We start from the raw sequence: 21,990 nt of genomic DNA on the forward strand, positions 1-21,990 counted from the left end.
AAGCGATTCAGTGAGACAAGGTTGCAAAGCTGTCAAGTGGACGGTCACATGGCTCCTGGTGTCTTGTTCGCTGGGAATCTTCCTTATTGCAGTGGGCGGGACTGAGTGTCATCTGAATGTGAACAGATTGTAAAGGAGAGGTCACTCTGCTTTCTGCTGGGGGGGGGGAGGAGGGACTGAGAAAAGAGACGTGCCCAGCCTGTCAAATCTGCCTATTTGTGCTTGGGAATCCAGTGAGGGGTGACACACTGCAGCAAGTGGCGAGAGGAGGGACGAGGAGGGGGGTGGGGGTTGCAGTGCCCAGAATTTCCGGGTGAAACTGACTCGGGAACAGGTGAAATTGAACGACACGGAGCGAGAGAGAGAAAAGAAGGGGCCGGCGAGAATCCGGGGAGAGCTGGGCCCGCGAACCCCGGGTAACATCGGATCAGCGACCGAGGCGATCACCCTGCGTGAATCATTCATGAGGCGGGAGATCTCTCAGCCCTCGCTCGGTTTCGCCTTCTCGAGGCGTTGAATGGTTTCTGTCGAGATGCTGCGTCGATTCGTGAACCAATTCGCAGGGAGCAACATCCCCTGCAGCTACTTTGTAGCCCGCAGTTAGTCAACAATTACATTGTTTCAAGCTGCAAGAGGCGGACACATTGTTTCCTTGTAAACCCAGGGGGAACAGTCTCGCTGTACTTTCTAGCTCGGTTCTGTCGGCGGACTTTTGCACAGTGTTTCTGAGTTAACTCCCTTTTGTTTCTAATCGATTGAGTTTTTTATTTGTTTATTTTGGCGGGGGGGGGGGAGGGTGGTTACCGGATTGACGTTCAATGGAAGCGGAGCTCCAGGAGCAGGTTGTCACGATGGTGCAGCCTATGCCTGGATATGGCGAGCTGCTGGTGAAAGGCTTCTCCCGGATGAACACGGCAATCGCCGAGTGCACGGACTGCGGCTTCGAGCTCTCCAAACGGACCCTGTTGGAGAATGCGTCCCTCACCGCCACCGAGGGGCTTTTGTTCCTGATTTGTGCCGTGGCCTGGACTCTACTCCGGAAGGCTACTTCGCGTTACCTCTTCCAGGTCTGTGTGTGTGTGTGTGTCCCTTCATATCTGTTCGCTCTTACTAAGAAAAATGTATTGAACATGTCAACACAGACTATGAAAACGCTCTAATCTATCTATCTCCTTCTGACACCCCTGTCCTCTCATTCTTTCATTTCTTTCATTCTGCAATCCATTTCTCCACTCACCTCTAATTTCTACACAGGTCGATAGGTACACAACGCTCTCGCTGTCCAAATATTCTGTCATCTCCTATCCCTTTATAAATTGATACATGATACTAATATAGTTAATTGTCATTTAGTCTCTTTCAATTTTGCTATCCAAATACACAACGTGATTGACTATACATGCTGTATATAGAGTCATAGAGATGTACAGCATAGAAACAGACCCTTCGGTCCAACCCGTCCATGCTGACCAGATATCCCAACCCAGTCTAGTCCCACCTGCCAGCACCCGACCCATATCCCTCCAAACCCTTCCTATTCATATACCCATCCAAATGCCTCTTAAATGTTGCAATTGTGCCAACCTCCACCACATCCTCTGGCAGCTCATTCCATACACGTACCACCCTCTGCATGAAAACGTTGCCCCTTAGGTCTCTTTTATATCTTTCCCCTCTCACCCTAAACCTATGCCCTCTAGTTCTGGACTCCCCAACTCCAGGGAAAAGACTTTGCCTATTTATCCTATCCATGCCCCTCATAATTTTGTAAACCTCTATAAGGTCACCCCTCAGCCTCCGATGCTCCAGGGAAAACAGCCCCAGCCTATTCTGCCTCTCCCTGTAGCTCAGATCCTCCAACCCTGGCAACATCCTAGTAAATCTTTTCTGAACCCTTTCAAGTTTCACAACATCTTTCCAATAGGAAGGAGACCAGAATTGCACGCAATATTCCGACAGTGGCCTAACCAATGTCCAGTACAGCCGCAACACGACCTCCCAACTCCTGTACTCAATACTCTTGACCAATAAAGGAAAACACACCAAATGTCGTCTTCACTATCCTATCTACCTGCGACTCCACTTTCAAGGAGCTATGAACCTGCACTCCAAGGTCTCTTTGTTCAGCAACACTCCCTAGGACCTTACCATTAAGTGTATAAGTCCTGCTAAGATTTGCTTTCCCAAAATGCAGCACCTTGCATTTATCTAAATTAAACTCCATCTGCCACTTCTCAGCCCATTGGCCCATCTGGTCAAGATCCTGTTGTAATCTGAGGTAACCCTCATCGCTATCCACCACACCTCCAATTTTGGTGTCATTTGCAAACTTATTAACTGTACCTCTTATGCGTGCATCCAAATCATTTATGTAAATGACAAAAAGTAGAGGGCCCAGCACCGATCCTTGTGGCACTCCACTGGTCACAGGCCTCCAGTCTGTAAAACAACCCTCCACCACCACCCTCTGTCTTCTACCTTTGAGCCAGTTCTGTATCCAAATGGCTAGTTCTCGCTGTATTCCATGAGATCTAACCTTGCTAATCAGTCTCCCATGGGGAACCTTGTCGAACGCCTTTCTGAAGTCCATATAGATCACATCTACTGCTCTGCCCTCATCAATCATCTTTGTTACTTCTTCAAAAAACTCAATCAAGTTTATGAGACATGATTTCCCACACACAAAGCCATGCTGACTACCCCTAATCAGTCCTTGCTTTCCCAAATACATGTACATCCTGTCCCTCAGGATTCCCTCCAACAACTTGCCCACCACTGAGGTCAGGCTCACTGGTCTACAGTTCTCTGGCTTGTCCTTACCGCCCTTCCTAAACATTGGCACCACGTTTGCCAACCTCCAGTCTTCTGGCACCTCACCTGTGACTATCGATGATACAAATATCTCAGCAAGAGGCCCAGCAATCACTTCTCTAGCTTCCCACAGAGTTCTCAGGTACACCTGGTCAGGTCCTGGGGATTTATCCACCTTTAACCATTTCAAGACATCCAGCACTTCCTCCTCTGTAATCTGGACATTTTGCAAGATGTCACCATCTATTTCCCAACAATCTATATCTTCCTTATCCTTTTCCACAGTAAATACTGATGCAAAATATTCATTTAGTGTCTCCCCCATTTTCTGTGGCTCCACACAAAGGCCACCTTGCTGATCTTTGAGGGGCCTTATTCTCTCCCTAGTTACCCTTTTGTCATAGAGTCATAGAGTCTTAGAGATGTACAGCATGGAAACAGTAAAACCCTTTTGGATTCTCCTTAATTCTATTTGCCAAAGCTATCTCATGGCCCCATTTTGCTCTCCTGATTTCCCTCTTAAGTATACTCCTACTTTCTTTATACTCTTCTAAGGATTCACTCAATCTATCCTGTCTGTACATGACATATGCTTCCTTCTTTTTCTTAACCAAACCCTCAATTTCTTTAGTCATCCAGCATTCCCTACACCTACCAGCCTTCCATTTCAACTGCCTGAAGAAGGGCTCATGCCCGAAACATTGATTCTCCTGCTCCTTGGATGCTCCCTGACCTGCTGCACTTTTCCAGCAACACATTTTCAGTTCAGCCTTCCTTTTCACCCTGACAGGAATATACCTTCTCTGGATACTTCATATCTCATTTCTGAAGGCATCCCATTTTCCAGCCATCCCTTTACCTGCGAACACCTGTCTCCAATTAGCTTTTGAAAGTTCTTTCCTAACACCATCAAAATTGGCCTTTCTCCAATTTAGAACTTCAACTTTTAGATCTGGTCTATCCTTTCCCATCACTATTTTAAAACGAATAGAATTATGGTCGCTGGCCCCAAAGTGCACCCCCACTGACACCTCAGTCACCTGCCCTGCCTTATTTCCCAGGAGTAGGTCAAGTTTTGCACCTTCTCTAGTAGGTGCACGAACATACGTTATTCCTTTTAGAATTTGAATTGATACAATTGTAGATAATTGTGTCAATTATGGACAATACTTGATCGATCCTGGGCCCTATGTATAGGTGCAGTGGAATGTATAGAAGAGTAAGCAGTAAATGTTTTGGGACGATATCAGTCTATTTGGGTGATATAAGCCTTGGATTGAAATTCACTCATTGCCTTATATGTACATCCATCGCATCCTTTAAAATAAAGCTTCATATGTTGGAATGGCTTTATGAGATTGTAGCCTCCCTGATGTTAGGGACTGAGTTTGTATATCGTCTACTAAGCTGTGGCAAACTTACCATTTCAGATTCTTGCTTTTAACTGACAGAGAGATGTTTGTACAGATCCTGTGGCCCGAAGAATTTTTCTGTGACCGTTTTAAACTTCAGAAGGCAAATTGTTGTGGACAATGTCAGACTTCACATTTGCAATGGCTCTGGTACAATAGAATGGGATGATGTTTGTGATAGTATGTCTGCCTCAGAGCCAGGAGGTCCAGGTTCAAGTCCCACATGCTCAGGGGGTAAGGAATAACATCCCTGAGCAGGTTGATCAGAAAATATCAACAGTACAGTGGGCAGGAAAGTAAGGTGGGAACAGATATGTGCTTATATAGAATAATGGTGAGGTAGATGTGAAATGTTCACAAACTTTTATTCTTCTTGTGTGGTTTATGCTGCCAATTAATCTATATTGTGCTTTGACATGTTGAAAACTCTGAGTATCTATCAACGTCCAGAAGTAGTTTTTCCACCTTGACAAATATTGTCAAACTTTCTGTCCAGCAATCTAATGTTGATCTTGCTTTTGTGAACTTTCTTTGCAGCTGCAACTTTGTATTCTTCACTTTGTTCAAATGTTCTGTGATCTTTGTATGTTACAATCTGCCTGTACTACATGCAAAACAGAACTTTTCACTGGACCAAGGTACATGTGACAATAATAATAAATCAAACCAAATCAATTATCCCTGACAATTAGTCCAGCGTGATTTTGTAGGTGAGGTTAGTTGATGGAAGAATGTTGGCCAGGACGCTGAGAAAATTATTAGCTCATCTTCAGATTACTAGCCATATGCCTTTAACATCTACCCGAAGCAATATCATAAACAGGCAAATTTCTTTTTTCTATTCAGTTTGTGGAATGTGGGTGTCACAGGCTGGGCCAGCACTTATTGCCTGTCCCTAGTTGTCCTTGAGAAGGTGGTGGTGAGCTGCCTTCTTGAACCCTGCAGTCCACCTGCTGCAAGTTGACCCACAATGCCCTGAGGGAGGGAATTCCAGGATTTTAATACAATGACAGTGATGGCGCGGAGATATATTTCCAAGTCAGGATGGTGCGTGACTTGGAGGAGAACTTGCAGTTGGTGGTGTTCCCACATATCTGCTGCCCTTGTCCTTCTCAATGGAAGTGGTCATGGATTTGGAAGGTGCTGTCTGAGGATCATTGGTGAAGCTAGTGGGAAAGATGCACTGCAGCAAATCTCCACAGTCCCTTCAACAGCACCTTCCAACTCACACTTTCTACCATGTGGAAAGACAAGGACAGCAGAAACATGGGAACACCACCTCCTCAAGCTCCCCTCTACACCACTCTGTCTTAGATCTATATTGTTGACTTTTCAATGTTGCCAGGTCAAATTCCTGGACATCCCTTCCCAGCATGATTGTGAGTGACAGAAGGACTGCAGCAGTTTAACAAGGCAGCTTGCCACCCAGTCTTGGGCAAATAACAATGGGCTATAAATGTTGGACGAGTCATGAATGTTGGCATCCTATAAATGAATTTAAAAATCAAAAGTCCTGTCTTAAAGGATAGAAGTGAAATAAAAGTAGGGGAGAAGTTTAAGATAAGGTATTCCAGGGCTTGGAACCTTGATAGCTGAAGGCAAAATGGGATGATTATAATCAGGTATTCATGAGTGAAGGGAGAGAGGAGTGCAAAAACTCTGCAGTTCCTGGGGTTGAAGGAGGTCGTGGAGAGGGATGAGGTCAAAGAAAGATTTGGATGAGAATGTTAAAACCAAGTTGACTGGGAGCTCAACAAACAGTGAGAAGAAGTCAGCAAGACCTGGCACAAATTAGCACAGGGAAAAGTGAGGACTGCAGATATTGGAGATCAGAGTTGAGAGTGTGGTGCTGGAAAGGCACAGCAGGTCAGGCAGCATCCGAGGAGCAGGAGAGCCGACATTTCAGTCATAAGCCCTTCATCAGGAAGCTCTTCCTGATGAAGAGCTTATGCCCAAAATGTCAATTCGCCTGCTCCTAAGGTGCTGCCTGACCTGCTGTGCTCTTCCAGCACTGTACTCTCAACACAAATTAGCACAGAAATGGGTGAGTTTTGGATGACCTTCGGAAATTTTGGGAATGTTGAATGTGAGAACCCAGCCAGGAGTGTGTCTGGAGGTGACAAAAGGCATGGTTGACAGTTTTGGCTGCATAAGATCTGAGGCTTGCACTCTTACTGGAGATGGAAGCAGACAGCTTCATGCAGGGCACGCTTGCCCTGAGGTCAAATCTGCCATTGAGGTCGCACACAGATTATTGCCTGGGATTGGGATGATGTAATTGTCAAGGAAGTGGACTTTCAGGTGGGAATGAAAGACTATGGCTTTAATCTTCACACTTTTTAATTGCAGGAAATATAGGCTTATCCATGCCTATCTGATAGAAAAGAACTTTGACTATTTCAAGACAGTGAGGAGTTGAGTGTTGAAACAGACCATTCAGCTCAACGGGTGCATGCTAGAGTTTATTTCCCATCCAAACTTTCTTTCACTCTGCTTTTTCTTTCATCCTCCTTCATTCTGCACTATCAGCATAACTTCCTACTTCTTTCTCATTCATATATCTATTTATATTCCCTAAAGAGGTGGGGAAGTGCAGGGCATTTGAAGCTGAGAGCATAGACGATACACTTAAGGTCACCACAGAATGAACAGAGGGTAAGGTAGGAAGAAATTTCATTTTAAACCTTGAGCGTTGATTTGCTACAACCAGGGAGACTGGAAATTGAATACAAAATAATTTTAAATGTAATAGGTAAATGTGAGTTCAAAAAAGGTTAAAATATTCATATGTTAGACAGATAGAGATAAAGTTTCAGTGAGCTAGCACCAATTACAATGGACAGAATAACCTTTCTTCTTAAGGAAGAAAAATCCTCTTGCATTCTTTCTCAAGCCATTCACTATCTTCAAATTGTGGTTACAGTATGCATGGTCTACAGAATGCACTGCTTTAACAGCTCATCGAGAGAGAGAGAGAGAGCGCGAGAGAGACTACCATAGTAACATAAATATAGGAGCAGGAGAAGGTCATTTGGCCCATCAAGATCATGATTGGTCATGTCAATGCCATACACTTTCTCCCTCCCCATATCCCCCAACACTGTTAGCCTCTAATTTAGAAATAAATGAATTTCTATATTCTAGGACATGGCCTTCACAGCCTTCTGTTCTAGTGAATTCTAGTGAGTTCACCACTGTCTGAGTGAAGAAATTTCTCTTCAGCTGTTACTGGAATGTCCTAACCTGTAAGCTGAGACAATGACCCCTTGTTCAGGCCACCCTTCCGGCCAGGGAAACGTCATCCCTGCATCCAGCCTGTCCAGTCAGAATTTGTATGTTGCCTCTCATTCTTTTAAATTCCAATGAATACAGGCCCACCCAATCTCTCCTCACACGAAAAACCTGCCATCCTAGGAATCAGCCTAGTGAAGCTTCAGCTTCAGTCTTTTGAAAGCTCCAAGGCTTTCAGTTTCCATTTAGTGTTCTACACCATAGATCATAGAATCCCTAAGGTGTGGAACAGGCCATTTTGATCCTTCGAAGAGTATCCCACCCAGACCCATTCCCCTACCCTATTACTTTACATTTACCCCTGACTAATGCACCTAACCTACACATCCCAGGACACAATGGGCAATTTAGCATGGCCAATTCTCCTAACCCGCACATTTTTGGATTAGCACACCATGCTAATTTGAGATCATATTTGCTGAAATCTTTTGATCTTTACTCACTCAATGAGATAGAATTATCTACCTCATTGTACTCACACAGTTGTGAAACCTGCAGTCGCACTGACCATGGAAATAAATAGAGCTTCAGCAGTGTTACCCACATCCTGTATACTGAAAGAAAGACCTCCAGATTCCCACAGTGCTTTACAGACAGTTAATACCTTGGGTCACGTAATTATGCAGGAAACATAACTGAAAATTTGAGCGCCAAACATTGAACATGTTGAAGAGAAAGTGAATTTGCATTTATGTAGTGTCTTTCAGAACCTCTTCCAGTGAAATCCTTTTTCTTTTTGAAGTGTTGCAATGTAGGAAACACAGTGCACATCAAGATCTCACAACAGTGACATGAGTTTGTCACGGCAGTTGAGATGTAAAATTGTTAATCAGGACAATGAGACAAGCTGTGCTGATGGGACAGACAAGACCTGGGTGTAACCTGCCATTCAAAAGATGGTACCACTGGCGATGCAGTACTCCCTCCGCCCTCCACTGGAATATCAGCCTAGATTTGAGCCTCTGGCCTAGGGGTTAAACCCATAAGTTTTTGACCTAGAATCATTATTTTACTTTGTCACCCGTTTTGTTAGCCACACTTGGCTTGGTAAGTAGAAATGTGCAAGCACTGAATTAAAATAATGTTGTAAAAGTATAAAACAAATATTGTAAATGAAAGGCAAGATTGACAGTGATCAGGATGAAGGAGAAAAACTGAAAATCACAAGTACGAAAGGATCCAGAACTTTCAGACTGGAAACAGCTGGAGAGCCAGTTACTGTGTGAGCCAATTATCTCTCTATGGTCCCAGCAAACTGGGAATCTGTCATGACTTGACTGTATGCAATTAACACATGAGAAGCAGTGTTGCTGTGGCTACTTTAATCCTGTTGAGAAGTGGTAGCCTGCCAGATTGTGTTTTATCCATATTTGATGACTGCTGCAGATTGAGAGGTATTCAGCTGTGATTTGTAGATGGTGTGAATTTCTTTTTTTTTGCCTATCCTCCGTTGCCTGTAGACAAGGTGGTTGCTAGCCATCTTCTTGAGCAGCTGCAATCCTTAGAGGTGCAGGGACATAATCAGAAGTCACACAGCACCAGGTTATAGGCCAACAGGTTTATTTGAAATCACAAGCTTTCGGACCGCAGCCCCTTCATCAGGTGCAGTGCAGGACTATAACCTGGTATCGTGTGACTTCTGATTTTGTCCACCCCAGTTCAACACTGGCACCTCCACATTGGTGCAGGGACATGCACAGCAATGTTAGGGTGGGAATTTGTCTGAGTCTGTGTGTTTCACTGGTTGATGTATCTCAAAGTCAGGATGGTGCTCAAGTGAGAGGTACATTTCGAGATGGTGGTATTCCTGTTGTGTCTACTGCCCTTGTTACAGAGTCATTCACAACACACACAGAGGCTGCTGAGCCCACCAGAAGGCCATTAGACGTAGGAGCCGAAGTAGGCCATAGCCTCCTTCCTGATAAAGGGCTTATGCTCGAAACATTGATTCTCGAGTTCCTCGGATGTTTCCTGACCCACTGTGCTTTTCCAGCACTGCACTCTCGACCCTGATCTCCAGCATTTGCAGTTCTCACTTTCTCCTAGACCAAACAGCCCATCGAGTCTGCTTTGGTATCCAGTGAGATCATGCCTGACCAGAAATTCCACATCTCCACTTTTCTGCCTTTTCCCCATAACCCTTTATAAATCTCAGCCTTGAACATGCTTAGTGACCCAACCTTGGCAGCCCTCAGTGGTAAGGGATTCACCACCCTATGCAATAAGGCACCCTCCTCATCTCTCACTTAAATATGTGACCCCTTATTCTGAGATTATAACCTCTGGTCCTTGACTCTCCCACAGGGGGAAACCATCTTTCCTGCCAAGTCTCTAAGACGCTTGGATGTTTCAATAAGGCCACCCCTTATTCTTCAAGACTCTTAAGTACAGGTCCAATCTATTCACACTTCCCTCATAAGAAAATTCCTCCTTACCCAAAATCACTTCTCTGGACTGATTCCAACGCCAATGTGGTTGGGTTACTGAGTTAGTAATGCCTCTCTATTTTTATATTCCATTCAGTTTGAAATAAACATTCCACTTGCCTTCCCGCTGAACTTGGAAGCTAGTTTTTTGTGATTCATGCACAACAATTCTCAAATCCCTCTATCATGCACTTTCCTGCAGTCTTTCCCTGATTAAATAATGTTCAGCTCTTCTATTCTTAATGTCAAAGTACATAACTTCATATTTTCCCACATTATATTTGATCTGCTAGATTTTTGCCCTCTCACTTAACCTGTCATTATCCCTCTGTCAACTCCTTGTTTCGTCCTCACCACTTGCTTTCCCTTCTATTTTCGTGTCTTTTGCAAACTCATTTATAGTACTCTCCCTTCCCTCATCTAAGTAATTAATATATAATGTAAATAAGTGTGTCCCAGTTCTCAACAATGTGGTACTCCATTAGTTACAGGTTGCCATTATCAAAATTCCCTCCTTATCCCAACTCTGTCTTTTATTAGTGACACAATCCTCTATCAATGCTAATATACTTCAGTTGACACCATGGACTCCATACCAGCTCCCTGGAGGGCAAGACAGTTAGTCTCACTTCCCCACTCGAGTCCCAGCAGCCTAATTCACTTCAAATGTCCTTTTTAGGTGGTGGAGGTCATGGTTTTGGGAGCTGTTGTTGGAGAAACCTGGGCAGTTTGCTGTAGTACATTCAGTTGATGGTCTACCCTGCAATCGAGATGTATTGGTGGTGGAAGGTTAGGATGTTGTTCCAGCAGCCAGCTTGTTATGACCTTCTTGAGAGTTGCTGCAGTCATAATCTGTGAGACAGTAATCACATGCTGCCTGCCGTTGGTCCATATCCCTCCATTCCTTGCATTTTCATGTGATTATCTGAAAGTCCCTGAACATGCCCCTATTATATCTGCCTCCACAACCACCCCTGGCATCATGTTCCAAATTCCTGTCAATCTGTGTACAAAATTTGCCCCTCACATCTCCTTTGAACTCCACCCCCCCCCCCCCCCCCACCATCTTCAATGCATTCCCCCTCAGGTTTGACATTTCAATTCTGGCTAAAAGAATCTGACCGCCAACCCTATCTCATAATTTTATAAACTTCTATCAAGTCTCCCCTCTTAGTGGGCAGCACGGTGGCACAGTGGTTAGCACTGTTGCCTCGCAGCGCCAGAGACCTGGGTTCAACTCCCGTCTCAGGCGACTCTGTGTGGAGTTTGCACATTCTCCCTGTGTCTGTGTTGGTTTCCTCCCACAATCCAAAAATGTGCAGGTTAGGTGAATTGGCCATGTTAAATTGCCCGTAGTGTTAGGTGAGGGGGTAAATGTAGGAGAATGGGTCTGGGTGGGTTATGCTTCGGCAGGTCGGTGTGGACTTGTTGGGCCAAAGGGCCTATTTCCACACTGTAAGTAATCTAATCTAATCAACCTCCTGCTGCTCCAGAGGAAACAACCTGAGTTTTACTGGCCTCTCCTTTATAGCTTATACCCTCTAATCCAGTTTACACAGTAAAACATGAAAAAAAAGTCAGCATTGAAAAATTGTTAAACGCTTTAAGAAATTAAACTGTCAAACATTCCTGTCCCTGCTTCTGTGTAACAGAGGTGAGTCCAAGGATTCTGATTACCGCTGCCTGAGATTACTGAGACTGCTGAGGTTTCCTGGTATGTTCCTGACCTTTGGACAACGCTGCTGTCCCCAATCCATTCAATTCTCTCTGTGACCAATGACCACAAGACGCACTCACACACAACACAGTTTTTGTGCGGGGTGCACTCAGCAGGAGATGTTTTATGTATGTGCACAAATTTACATCTATTAACTTTGTGTCTAACTTGGCTGAACAATGATGAGAAGAGAAATGAATAGTTTGCCGTTTTCCTTTTAGAATTGACCAGTACAGAAGGAGGTAATTCAGCCCATCATGCATCCCTCTGCTTCTTTGCAACTACAATCCAAGTAGCCTCACCCACCTCTTTCCCTGGAGTTCTGCACGTTTTCCAGTTCCCATTTGAATATTATCATTATTCCTCCTTCCACTTCCTTTTCCAGGCAGAAGGTTTTATATTTTAGTAATTCAGTCTTGTAAAAAAACTTCTCACCTCTCTCGAGTTCCTTTGCCAATTTTCTTAAATATGTCTCTTCTGGTTTTCAACCATCAATTCTTAAAATAGGAATTGTGTGAATGTTCAGACATGCATTTTGAATGTGGGTTTTATATTCTGCCAGTCAAGCTCTGGTGGTTTTGCACAAACCGTGTGAAAGTCAAGTGTAATCATGAAGGTTGGACTTGAAAAGGTTAATTGAACTGTGGTTAACATTTTAAAGTCATAATACTCTGTTCCACAAGACCTTGAATGTTTGTGAGGCAAATTAAAGTTGTCTATCAAGCTGAAAAACTGCTTGATGCTCCTCAATTGCTGTAGTGTTAGTATGGGTGGGAGTGTCTAATTACACCATGACAGATGTTCATGGGCATGTAATACTGAAATTTCCTCCACCACATTTCTAAGGGAGATTATTATTCCAAAATCAGGGTGGGATGTGTCTCAAGAAATCAGGATCCTGGGATTGTATTCATTGGAGTTTAGAAGATTAAGGGGAGACTTAATAGAGACGTACAAGATAATACATGGCTTGGAGAGGGTGGACGCTAGGAAATTGTTTCCGTTAGGCGAGGAGACTAGGACCCATGGACACAGCCTTAGAATTAGAGGGGGTAAATTCAGAACAGAAATGCGGAGACATTTCTTCAGCCAGAGAGTGGTGGGCCTGTGGAATTCATTGCCGCAGAGTGCAGTGGAGGCCGGGACGCTAAATGTCTTCAAGGCAGAGATTGATAGATTCTTGTTGTCTCGGGGAATTAAGGGCTACGGGGAGAATGTGGGTAAGTGGAGTTGAAATGCCCATCAGCCATGATTGAATGGCGGAGTGGACTCGATGGGCCGAATGGCCTTACTTTCGCTCCTATGTCTTATGGTCTTATGGTCTTAAATAGATCACCTATATTAGAGATTCCCTGCTCTGCATGTCATCTCCCAGCGTTTGGATTGAGGCTTGAGTTCTACTGACTTCCAATATGGTATTATACATTGTTGCTACCCTGTGAAATGGGAAAATCAAACTCTAAGGGCAGTCTTGGCACCAGTAAAGCAGCAGTGTATTGAGATTGGTCTCCTCTGGAGGGGTGGAAGCACTGTGAGCAACAATAGAGGAATTCCTGTAATTTATGATCTCCATTGTAAATGTAAAACTATAACATTAGATTGTACTTGAGGTGAAGTGTATCAGTATCCATGTTCTCATTTATTACACATACCAGATTAGTATTTCTATTTCACTTTAAAAAGTTTTCTTCCTGGGAGGCATTCAGAGCCTTTCATGTTGAGGTTTTCTGATGGTGTTTGAAGTTGAAAAGGGTACATCATGAGATAGGCTGGAAAATATCTGGAGGTTTGCTGCATCACATCAGAGATTAGACAGTGCTTTCTGACTTCTGCAGTCTCTGACACTGAAATCTGTAAATAAAAAGTACTTCATAGAGGAGTCTGTTACGGGTAGGATGGTGTAGAGAACGTGTTTTTATCCATAAAATTGTGTATGATCTGACATGCAAGTTATGTGCAGACTAAATGGTGTAATGTGTTGTTTATGGGTTTTGCCAGAACCATCTGTAATGTCTGGAGTAGGTTTACTGCTACCAATCCTTTTAAGCTGATATCAGTCTAAGATATTGATACCATGTCGGGAAGGATGTCCATTGGCTGAAGATAGGCTTAATCTTAACAGTAAATAGGTTTCTTATATGATACTAAGAGGAAGGGCAATGGCCTCTGAATTACTAATCCAATCACTAGCCGAATGTTCTGGGGGTGAGGGTTCAATCCCACTGTGGCAGATGGTGAAATTTAAATTCAATTTTGTAGAATTTCAACAGTGTGGGAGCAGGCCATTTGACCCATTGAGCCCACACCGACCCACAGAACGGCATCCCACCCAGACCCACCTCCTTGCCCTTTTCCTGCATTTACCATGACTAATCCATTTAGCCTGCACATCCCTGGACTGTGGGAAGAAACCGGAGCAAACCTACGCCGACCCAGAGGGAATGTGCAAACACCACACAGACAGCTGCCCAAAGGTAGTGTGGGATCATGTTCAAATAACGACCAAAATTGGTGAGTGGTGAAAATAGCCACTTTTATTCAACAATCGCAGCACAGGTATGAGGCATCAACAGAAACTCGATATGCAGTACTTACAAGAGCTCCTTTATACACAGATTAGATTAGATTAGATTAGATTAGATTATTTACAGTGTGGAAACAGGCCCTTCGGCCCAACAAGTCCACACCGCCCCGCCGAAGCACAACCCACCCATACCCCTAACCTAACACTACAGGCAATTTAGAATGGCCAATTCACCTGACCTGCACATCTTTGGACTGTGGGAGGAAACCGGAACACCCGGAGGAAACCCACGCAGACACGGGGAGAACGTGCAAACTCCACACAGACAGTCGCTTGAGGTGGGAATTGAACCCAGGTCTCTGGCGCTGTGAGGCAGCAGTGCTAACCACTGTGCCACCGTGTCGCCCTAAAGTTCTTTCATATATTAAAATCTCATTAGTATGGTGTAATATTGTTGTTCGATAGTACACAAAGGTTTGGGAGCCAGGAGATGGGTTTGCTAGCTGCTACTTCTGATGGATATCTGTCCGGTCTGCTTACACAATTAGGAGGTGTTAGCCCTTTTGTCTTTTAAATTTTAGTAAAAATACTAGGCCTGTATGCTCTAAATAAATTAAAAATTGTAATAAAAGAACAAAGGAGATTAAACTGATTAGTGCAGCTGGGATAGGAGATTTGTTTACTATTTGCTGGTCTGAGTTTCATTCATTCATGCAATTTCATGGAAGTGTTGTTTTGTCAGTTTTTTTCTTAAAGGGATAATGGTCCAGTTCAAAGGTGTTTAACAGGTACTTAATCTATTCAGGGCCTGGAGCTGCTTGGTAAACTGATTAATATTATAATGTCTCATGGAGACTTAACAGGGATGGTTTTGCTCTGTATGCTGAGGTAAACACTGCTTGTAGCAGGGACTGATAGGTGTGGGAATACAATGATGGGTTTGAAAGGGTTGCTTTTAAATTTGGATACTACAGATCTGCAGTTTTATGAATGAAACAGTGTTATAGTAATAGGTCAGTATAGGGTTATGAATGAATGAATGGGAGCCCGGTATTAATGAATACAACGAACTGGCGAGTGATTTAATAAAGATAGCCTATAATACCACATCTCACAGTAGAATCAAACCTAGGTCCCTCGTGCTGTGAGGCAGCAGTGCTATTCACTGAGCCACTGTGCTGCAATTAACTGCAATTAAAAGTTAGCCCAATGATAACCAAAGAACCACTGTTGATTGTCAGAAGAATTTATCTAGTTCACTATTGCCTTCTGGGAAGAAAATCTGCTATCCTGAATTGATCTGTGAGTCCAGACATACAGTAATGTGGTTGAGTCTCAGTTGCTGTCTGGGCAATTAGGGATGGGTGATACATGCTGGCCCAAGCAGCAACACCTGCATCCCATGATCGATGTTTTAAAAAACTTAATAGCTAATTACGTTTCATTTGAGATGCATGGTGGTCCCTTGTGAGGAGTCACTTCAACTTAAGCGTTCGCAATACAGCTCCTAAAACATTGTTGCACTGCATTGGTAACAAGTACAGAACGTGAACAACTTTCAGAAAACATGGTGCGCTGATTTAGCTCCTTCCATAACCCCTGATGGCTGTGGTTAGCCTGTGATGTTAGTAAACCCTTTCCTCTACAAATGATCCTTTTACAATATATTCTTTAATACAAAGTACTGAAGAGGCTCTGCATTGTTGGAGGTAGTGTATATTGATTGAACTGTTTAACTGAAAGCCTCTCTGGATCTCCTCTAATGGCTATAAAAGATTTCATGGCATTATAACGTCACAGCTGGGATGGCTTCTCCAGTGTCCTAGCTAATATTTCATCCTCAACCTGCAATGCCAAAATGATTTATTTATTTGTTTATGGGATGTGGGCTAGGCCAGCATCTATTGCCTTCTCCTGACGGATCTTGGGGAGGCAGTGGTGAGCTGCTGCCATGAACTACTGCAATCTGTGGTGTGTAGGTCCAGCCATACTGCTGTTACACAGGGCCTTCCAGCCACTTATCACATTGTGGGAGTAGCTGCCAGCAAGAATACTTCAGTGACTGTATGTTATATAGTATATAGTCTGCTATGTCTGTGTTTAAAAGGAGCTGACTCGACACAAACATATTTCTATAGGATTTACAACTACATGTCAGAACTTTGATAGGAAATGCATCCAATCCCTAAGTGTTCCATGATTAGATCCAAGTTACATTTGGTTTTGACTTGTTTTCTGAGATTTGATAACTGCTAACCAGGCCAGTTTACAGTGCTCATCTCAAGTTGCTCAGAGAAAATGGGGACAGCTTGCATTGTTACCATGGTAATGATGACCGTGCATCATCAGGAGTCCTGGACTAGGACTCAGCACCAATGCAGGATGGTCCCGAATGTTACTTCTGTGGGAAGAATTTGGTAACTGAGATTGGCAGGCCTTTTTGCTTGATTTTCCAACTCTCATTAGTCAGTCAAAAAATGGAATATATTGTGGTTTACATGTCCAACTAATAGCAAGAAAATAACATGATCAAATACTCTGTTTTAATAATGTTAGTTGAGATATATATGGACTTCAGTAAGGCGTTCGACAAAGTTTGAATGAGATTGATTTGCAAGGTTAGATCTCATGGAATTAAGGGAGAACTAGCCATTTGGATTCAGAACTGGCTCAAAGGTAGAAGACAGAGGGTGGTGGTGGAGGGTTGTTTTTCAGACTGGAGGCCTGTGACCAGTGGAGTGCTACAAGGATTGGTGCTGGGTCCTCTACTTTTTGTCATTTAAATAAATGATTTGGATGCGAGCATAAGAGGTACAGTTAGTACGTTTGCAGATGACACCAAAATTGGAGGTGTAGTGGACAATGAAGAGGGTTACCTCAGATTACAACAGGATCTGGACCAGATGGGCCAATGGGCTGAGAAGTGGCAGATGGAGTTTAATTCAGATAAATGCAAGGTGCTACATTTTGGGAAAGCAAATCTTAGCAGGACTTATACACTTAATGGTAAGGTCCTAGGGAGTGTTGCTGAACAAGACCTTGGAGTGCAGGTTCACAGCTCCTTGAAAGTGGAGTCGCAGGTGGATAGGATAGTGAAGAAGGCTGGTATGCTTTCCTTTATTGGTCAGAGTATTGAGTACAGGAGTTGGGAGGTCATGTTGCGGCTGTACAGAACATTGGTTCGGCCACTGTTGGAATATTGTGTGCAATTTTGGTCTCCTTCCTATTGGAAAGATGTTGTGAAACTTGAAAGTGTTCAGAAAAGATTTACAAGGATGTTGCCAGGGTTGGAGGATTTGAGCTATGGGTAGAGGCTGAACAGGCTGGGGCTGTTTTCCCTGGAGCGTCGGAGGCTGAGGGGTGACCTTATAGAGGTTTACAAAATGATGAGGGGCATGGATAGGGTAAATAGGCAAAGTCTTTTCCTTGGAGTTGGGGAGTCCAGAACTAGAGGGCATAGGTTTAGGGTGAGAGGGGAAAGATATAAAAGAGACCTAAGGGGCAACTTTTTCACGCAGAGGGTGGTACGTGTATGGAATGAGCTGCTAGAGGAATTGGTGGAGGCTGGTACAATTGCAACATTTAAGAGGCATTTGGATGGGTATATGAATAGGAAGGGTTTGGAGGGATATGGGCCGGGTGCTGGCAGATGGGACTAGATTGGGTTGGGATATCTGGTCGGCATGGACAGGTTGGACCGAATCGTCTGTTTCCATGCTGTACATCCCTATGACTCTATGACTCTTGCTTATTTTTGCAGTGAGAGGAGATTTCCCAGGCAAAATCAGAGCCTGGTGTGAAACTGCAGTCACAGTTAGGGACCTTGATTTGATATCCCATCTGAATGATGGTACCTCTGCCACTACAGCATTCCTTTGAGCACTGTGCTGAGGTGGGAACTTTGACTGAGTGCTCAAGATTCTGGAGTGGGGCTGGGACCCTGTAATATCTCTGACCCAGAGGCGAGAAGGAGTGAGTCAAAGTGAAATAGCGACTATTTCAAAACTAAGCTGATAATTATTTTTATTTTTAAACAATTCCACACTCAGTTACTAACCTGGTCTCTGCATGTGTGATGTAAATGGATATGCAATCTTGTATATTTTTGCCTACTTGCTGTCAGCAGTGACACATTACAACCCTTAACACCATCCAAAATGCCACATCAGATGCACATGGCCACTGAGCTATCAATACCAGCCAGTCAGACTGTGTATAAGCAGGAACTTAATCTGAGTAACCAGCACTGTATAGAATTATTCTGTACCAGGAGATTATTACAAGGCAGGCCAGAAACAGTAGCAAGTTGTATTGTGAGGAGGTTGAACATTTTAACACCCTGTACCACTCTCTTTACCCCTTCCATCCACATATTTTCTCTCCTGAAGACTCAGATCCTTGCTATGAACGGGGATTCACAGGCAATATCTATTCTCCATGGACAAAATGGTGTGATTCATAAATTGATGGTAAGGAAGATGTAAGGCTTAGATTATAGGAGGATATAGAAGGGCTGGTCAGATGGACTGATCAATGCCAAGTGGAACTCAATTGGACACATGTGAGGTGGTGCACATGGGCAGGCCAAAAAAGATAAGGGAACATATGATGAACAGTAGGACCCTGAGAAGTACTGAGGATCAGCAGGATCTTGGTGTGCATGTCCATTGGTCCCTTAGGGTAGTGGGGCGGGTGGATAAAGTGGTTAAGATGGTATAAAAATGGAAAGAACTGCAAATGCAGTAAATCAGAAACAGAAATTGCTGGAAAAGCTCAGCAGGTCTGGCAACGTCTATGGAGAAAAATCAGAGTTAACACTTCCGGTCCAGTGACCATTCCTCTGAACTGATGGTAACTAACCATCATCAGTTCTGAAGAAGCCTCACTGGACCGGAAACATTAACTTTGATTTCTCTCCACGGATGCTGCCAGAGCTGCTGAGCTTTTCCAGCAATTTCTGGTTAATACGGCAGATGAAATACCTGCCTTTATTAGCCATAGCATAGAGTTTCAGAGCAGGGAGGTCATACTGGAACTGGATAAAATGTGGTTCTGCCACAGCTAGACCATTGAGTGCAGTTCTGGAATCCACATTATAGAAGGGATGTGATAACACGAGATAGGGTGCCGAGGAGATTTACCAGGATGTTGCTTGGCCTAGAGTTTCTGTGATGAAGAGAGTTTGGACAGACTATGGTTGTTCTCTGTAGCGCACAGGATACTGAGGGGAGGCGTAGTTGAGATGTATAAAATTATGAGGGGCACAGACTGGAAGGAACTTTATCCCCTTGGTGGATGGATCAATGACATAGATTTACGGTAAGGGGTTGGAGGTTTAGAGGTGATTTGGAGGAAAGCCATTTTTCCCCCTGGTAGTGGTGGGAAATTGGAGCTCATTACCTGTAAGGGTGGTAAGAGGCAGAAACTCTCCTAATGTCTAAGAAGTATTTAGATGTGCATTTGTGATGTTAAGGCATGTCAAGAAACTGCAACGGTTAAAAAACAAAATCACAGTGTGAGTTATGTACAGGCCTCCAAACGATAATCAGAATTTGGGGCACAAGATACACCAGGAGATGGAAAAGCAGTGTAAGAAAGGCAAGGTTACAGTGATCCTGGGGGGATTTCAATATGCGGGTGGACTGGGAAAATCAGGTTGGTAATGGATTGCAAGAAAAGGAATTTGTGGAATCTCTACAAGATGGCTTTTTGGAGCAGCTTGTGGTGGAGCCCAATAGGGAAGAGGAAATTCTGGATTTAGTGTTGTGCAATGAGGCAGATAACTGAGCTGACTGCAAAGGAACCCTTAGGAGGCAGATGACCGTAATATGATAGAACTTACTCTGAAATTTGAGAGGGAGAAGGTGCAAATTGATGTAACGGTATTACAATTGAATAAAGGCCATTACAGAGATATGAGGGAGGAGCTGACCAGAAATGGATGGCAGAGGAGCCTAGGAGAAAGTGAGGACTGTAGATGTCGAAGATCAGAGTCAAAGAGTGTGGTGCTGGAAAAGCATAGCCGGTCAGACAGTATCCGAGGAATAGGAAAGTTCACCTTTCAAGCATAAGCTTTTCATCAGGAATGTGGTGGGGTCCAAGGGGGCTGAGAGATAAATGGGAGGAGGGGTGGGGCTGGGGAAGGTAGCTAGGAATGTGATAGTTAGATGAAGGTGGGGGGTGATGGTGATAAGTTGGAGTGGAGAGGTGGAAAGGAAGATGGACAGGTAGGACAGTTCAAAAGGGCGGTGCCAGGTTGAAGGGTTGGATCTGGGATAAGGTAGGGGGAGGGGAGGTGAGGAAACTGGTGGAAACCACATTGATCCTTGTGGTTGGAGGGTCCCAAGGTGGAAGATAAAGTGTTCTTCCTCCAGGCGTCGGGTGGCTAGAATTTGGTGGTGGAGGAGGCCCAGGACTTGCATGTCCTTGGCGGAGTGGGAGGAGGAGTTGAAGTGGTCGGCCACAGGGCGGTGGGGCTGTTTGGTGCATATGTCCCAGAGATGTTCCCTGAAACATTCTGCAAGTTGGCATTCTGTCTCCCCAATGTAGAGGAGACCATATCGAGAGCAATGGACACAGTAGATGAGGTGTTTGGAGGTGCAAGAAAATCTCTGCCAGATTGGAAGGATCCTTTGGGGCCTTGGATGGAGCTGAGGGGGGAGGTGTGGGCATAGGTCTTACACCTCTTGCAGTGAGAGGGGAAGGTGCTAGGTGTGGAGGGTGGGTTGGTGGGGGGGGGTGAGTTGCACATGGACCTAATGATGGAGTCGCTGAGGGAATGGTCTTTGTGGAATGGTGAAAGGGGTGGGGAGGGAAATGTATCTCTGGTGGTGTGGTCTGACTGTAGGTGGCCCAAATGGCAGGTGATGATGCGTTGTGTGAGAGGAGCCTAGCAGGAAAGACAGTGAAACAGCAATGGCAGGAGTTTTTGGGAGTAACTTGGGAGACACAGCCAAAATTCATCCCTCAGAAAAAGAAGCATTTTAAAGGGAGGCTGAGGTAACCATGGCTGACAAGGGAAGTCAGGGACAGCATAGAAGCAAAAGAGAAAACATACAATGTGAATGGCAGTGGGAAGCCAACAGTGGACAACAGAGAAAGAAATAAGGAGGGAGAAGATTAAATATGACGGTAAGCTAGCCAGTAATATAAATGAAAATTGCAAGAGTTTCTTTAGATGTATAAAGGGCAAAAGAGAGGCAAAAGTGGATGTTGGATGCTGGAGAGATAGTAGTGGGGAATGAAGCTGGAGAGATAATAGTGGTGAATAAAGACATGGCTGAGGAGCTGAATAAGTATTCGGTGTCAGTCTTCGTGGTGGCAGACACAAATAATATCCAAAACAATTCAAGAGAGTTGGGGGCTGTGGTAGATATGGTGGCCATCACTGAGAAGAAGGTGCTAGAAAAACTGAAAGATCTGAAAATGGATAAATCACCTGGACCAGATGGTTGTGAAGGAGGTAGATGAAGAGATAGTGGAGGTGTTAGTGATGATCTTTCAGGAATCACTGGAGTCAGGGAGGGTCTCAGAGGACCTGCTCACGTAACTCCCTGTTTAAAAGGGAGTAAGGCAAAAGATGGAAAATTACAGACCGATTAGCCTGACCTCTGTCATTGGTAAGATTTTGGAGTCCATTGTGAAGAATGAGATTTCTGAATACTTGGAACTGCAAAGTACAATAGGGCAAAGTCAGCAGGGCTTCATCGAGGGGAGATCATGCCTGACAAACTTATTAGAATTCTTTGAGGAAGTAATGAGCAAGTTAGACAAAGGAGAACTAATAGATGTTATCTATCTGGACTTCCA

At 44.1% G+C, this 21,990-nt stretch overlaps 1 protein-coding gene across 1 annotated transcript in view; it reads left to right on the forward strand.

Annotated features, from left to right (window-relative positions):
* Nucleotides 1–219: 219 nt before the first annotated feature.
* Nucleotides 220–21,990, forward strand: part of cers1 (ceramide synthase 1) — a 58,754-nt gene continuing 36,983 nt past the window's right edge. Inside the window, exon 1 of the mRNA XM_072594308.1 lies at nt 220–1,067. Within this exon, the coding sequence (XP_072450409.1) occupies nt 819–1,067 (249 nt within the window). The 5' untranslated portion in view covers nt 220–818. The remainder of the gene's footprint in view (nt 1,068–21,990) is intronic.

Source organism: Chiloscyllium punctatum, chromosome 24 (genome assembly GCF_047496795.1).
Source record: "Chiloscyllium punctatum isolate Juve2018m chromosome 24, sChiPun1.3, whole genome shotgun sequence".
Taxonomy (NCBI): domain Eukaryota; kingdom Metazoa; phylum Chordata; class Chondrichthyes; order Orectolobiformes; family Hemiscylliidae; genus Chiloscyllium; species Chiloscyllium punctatum.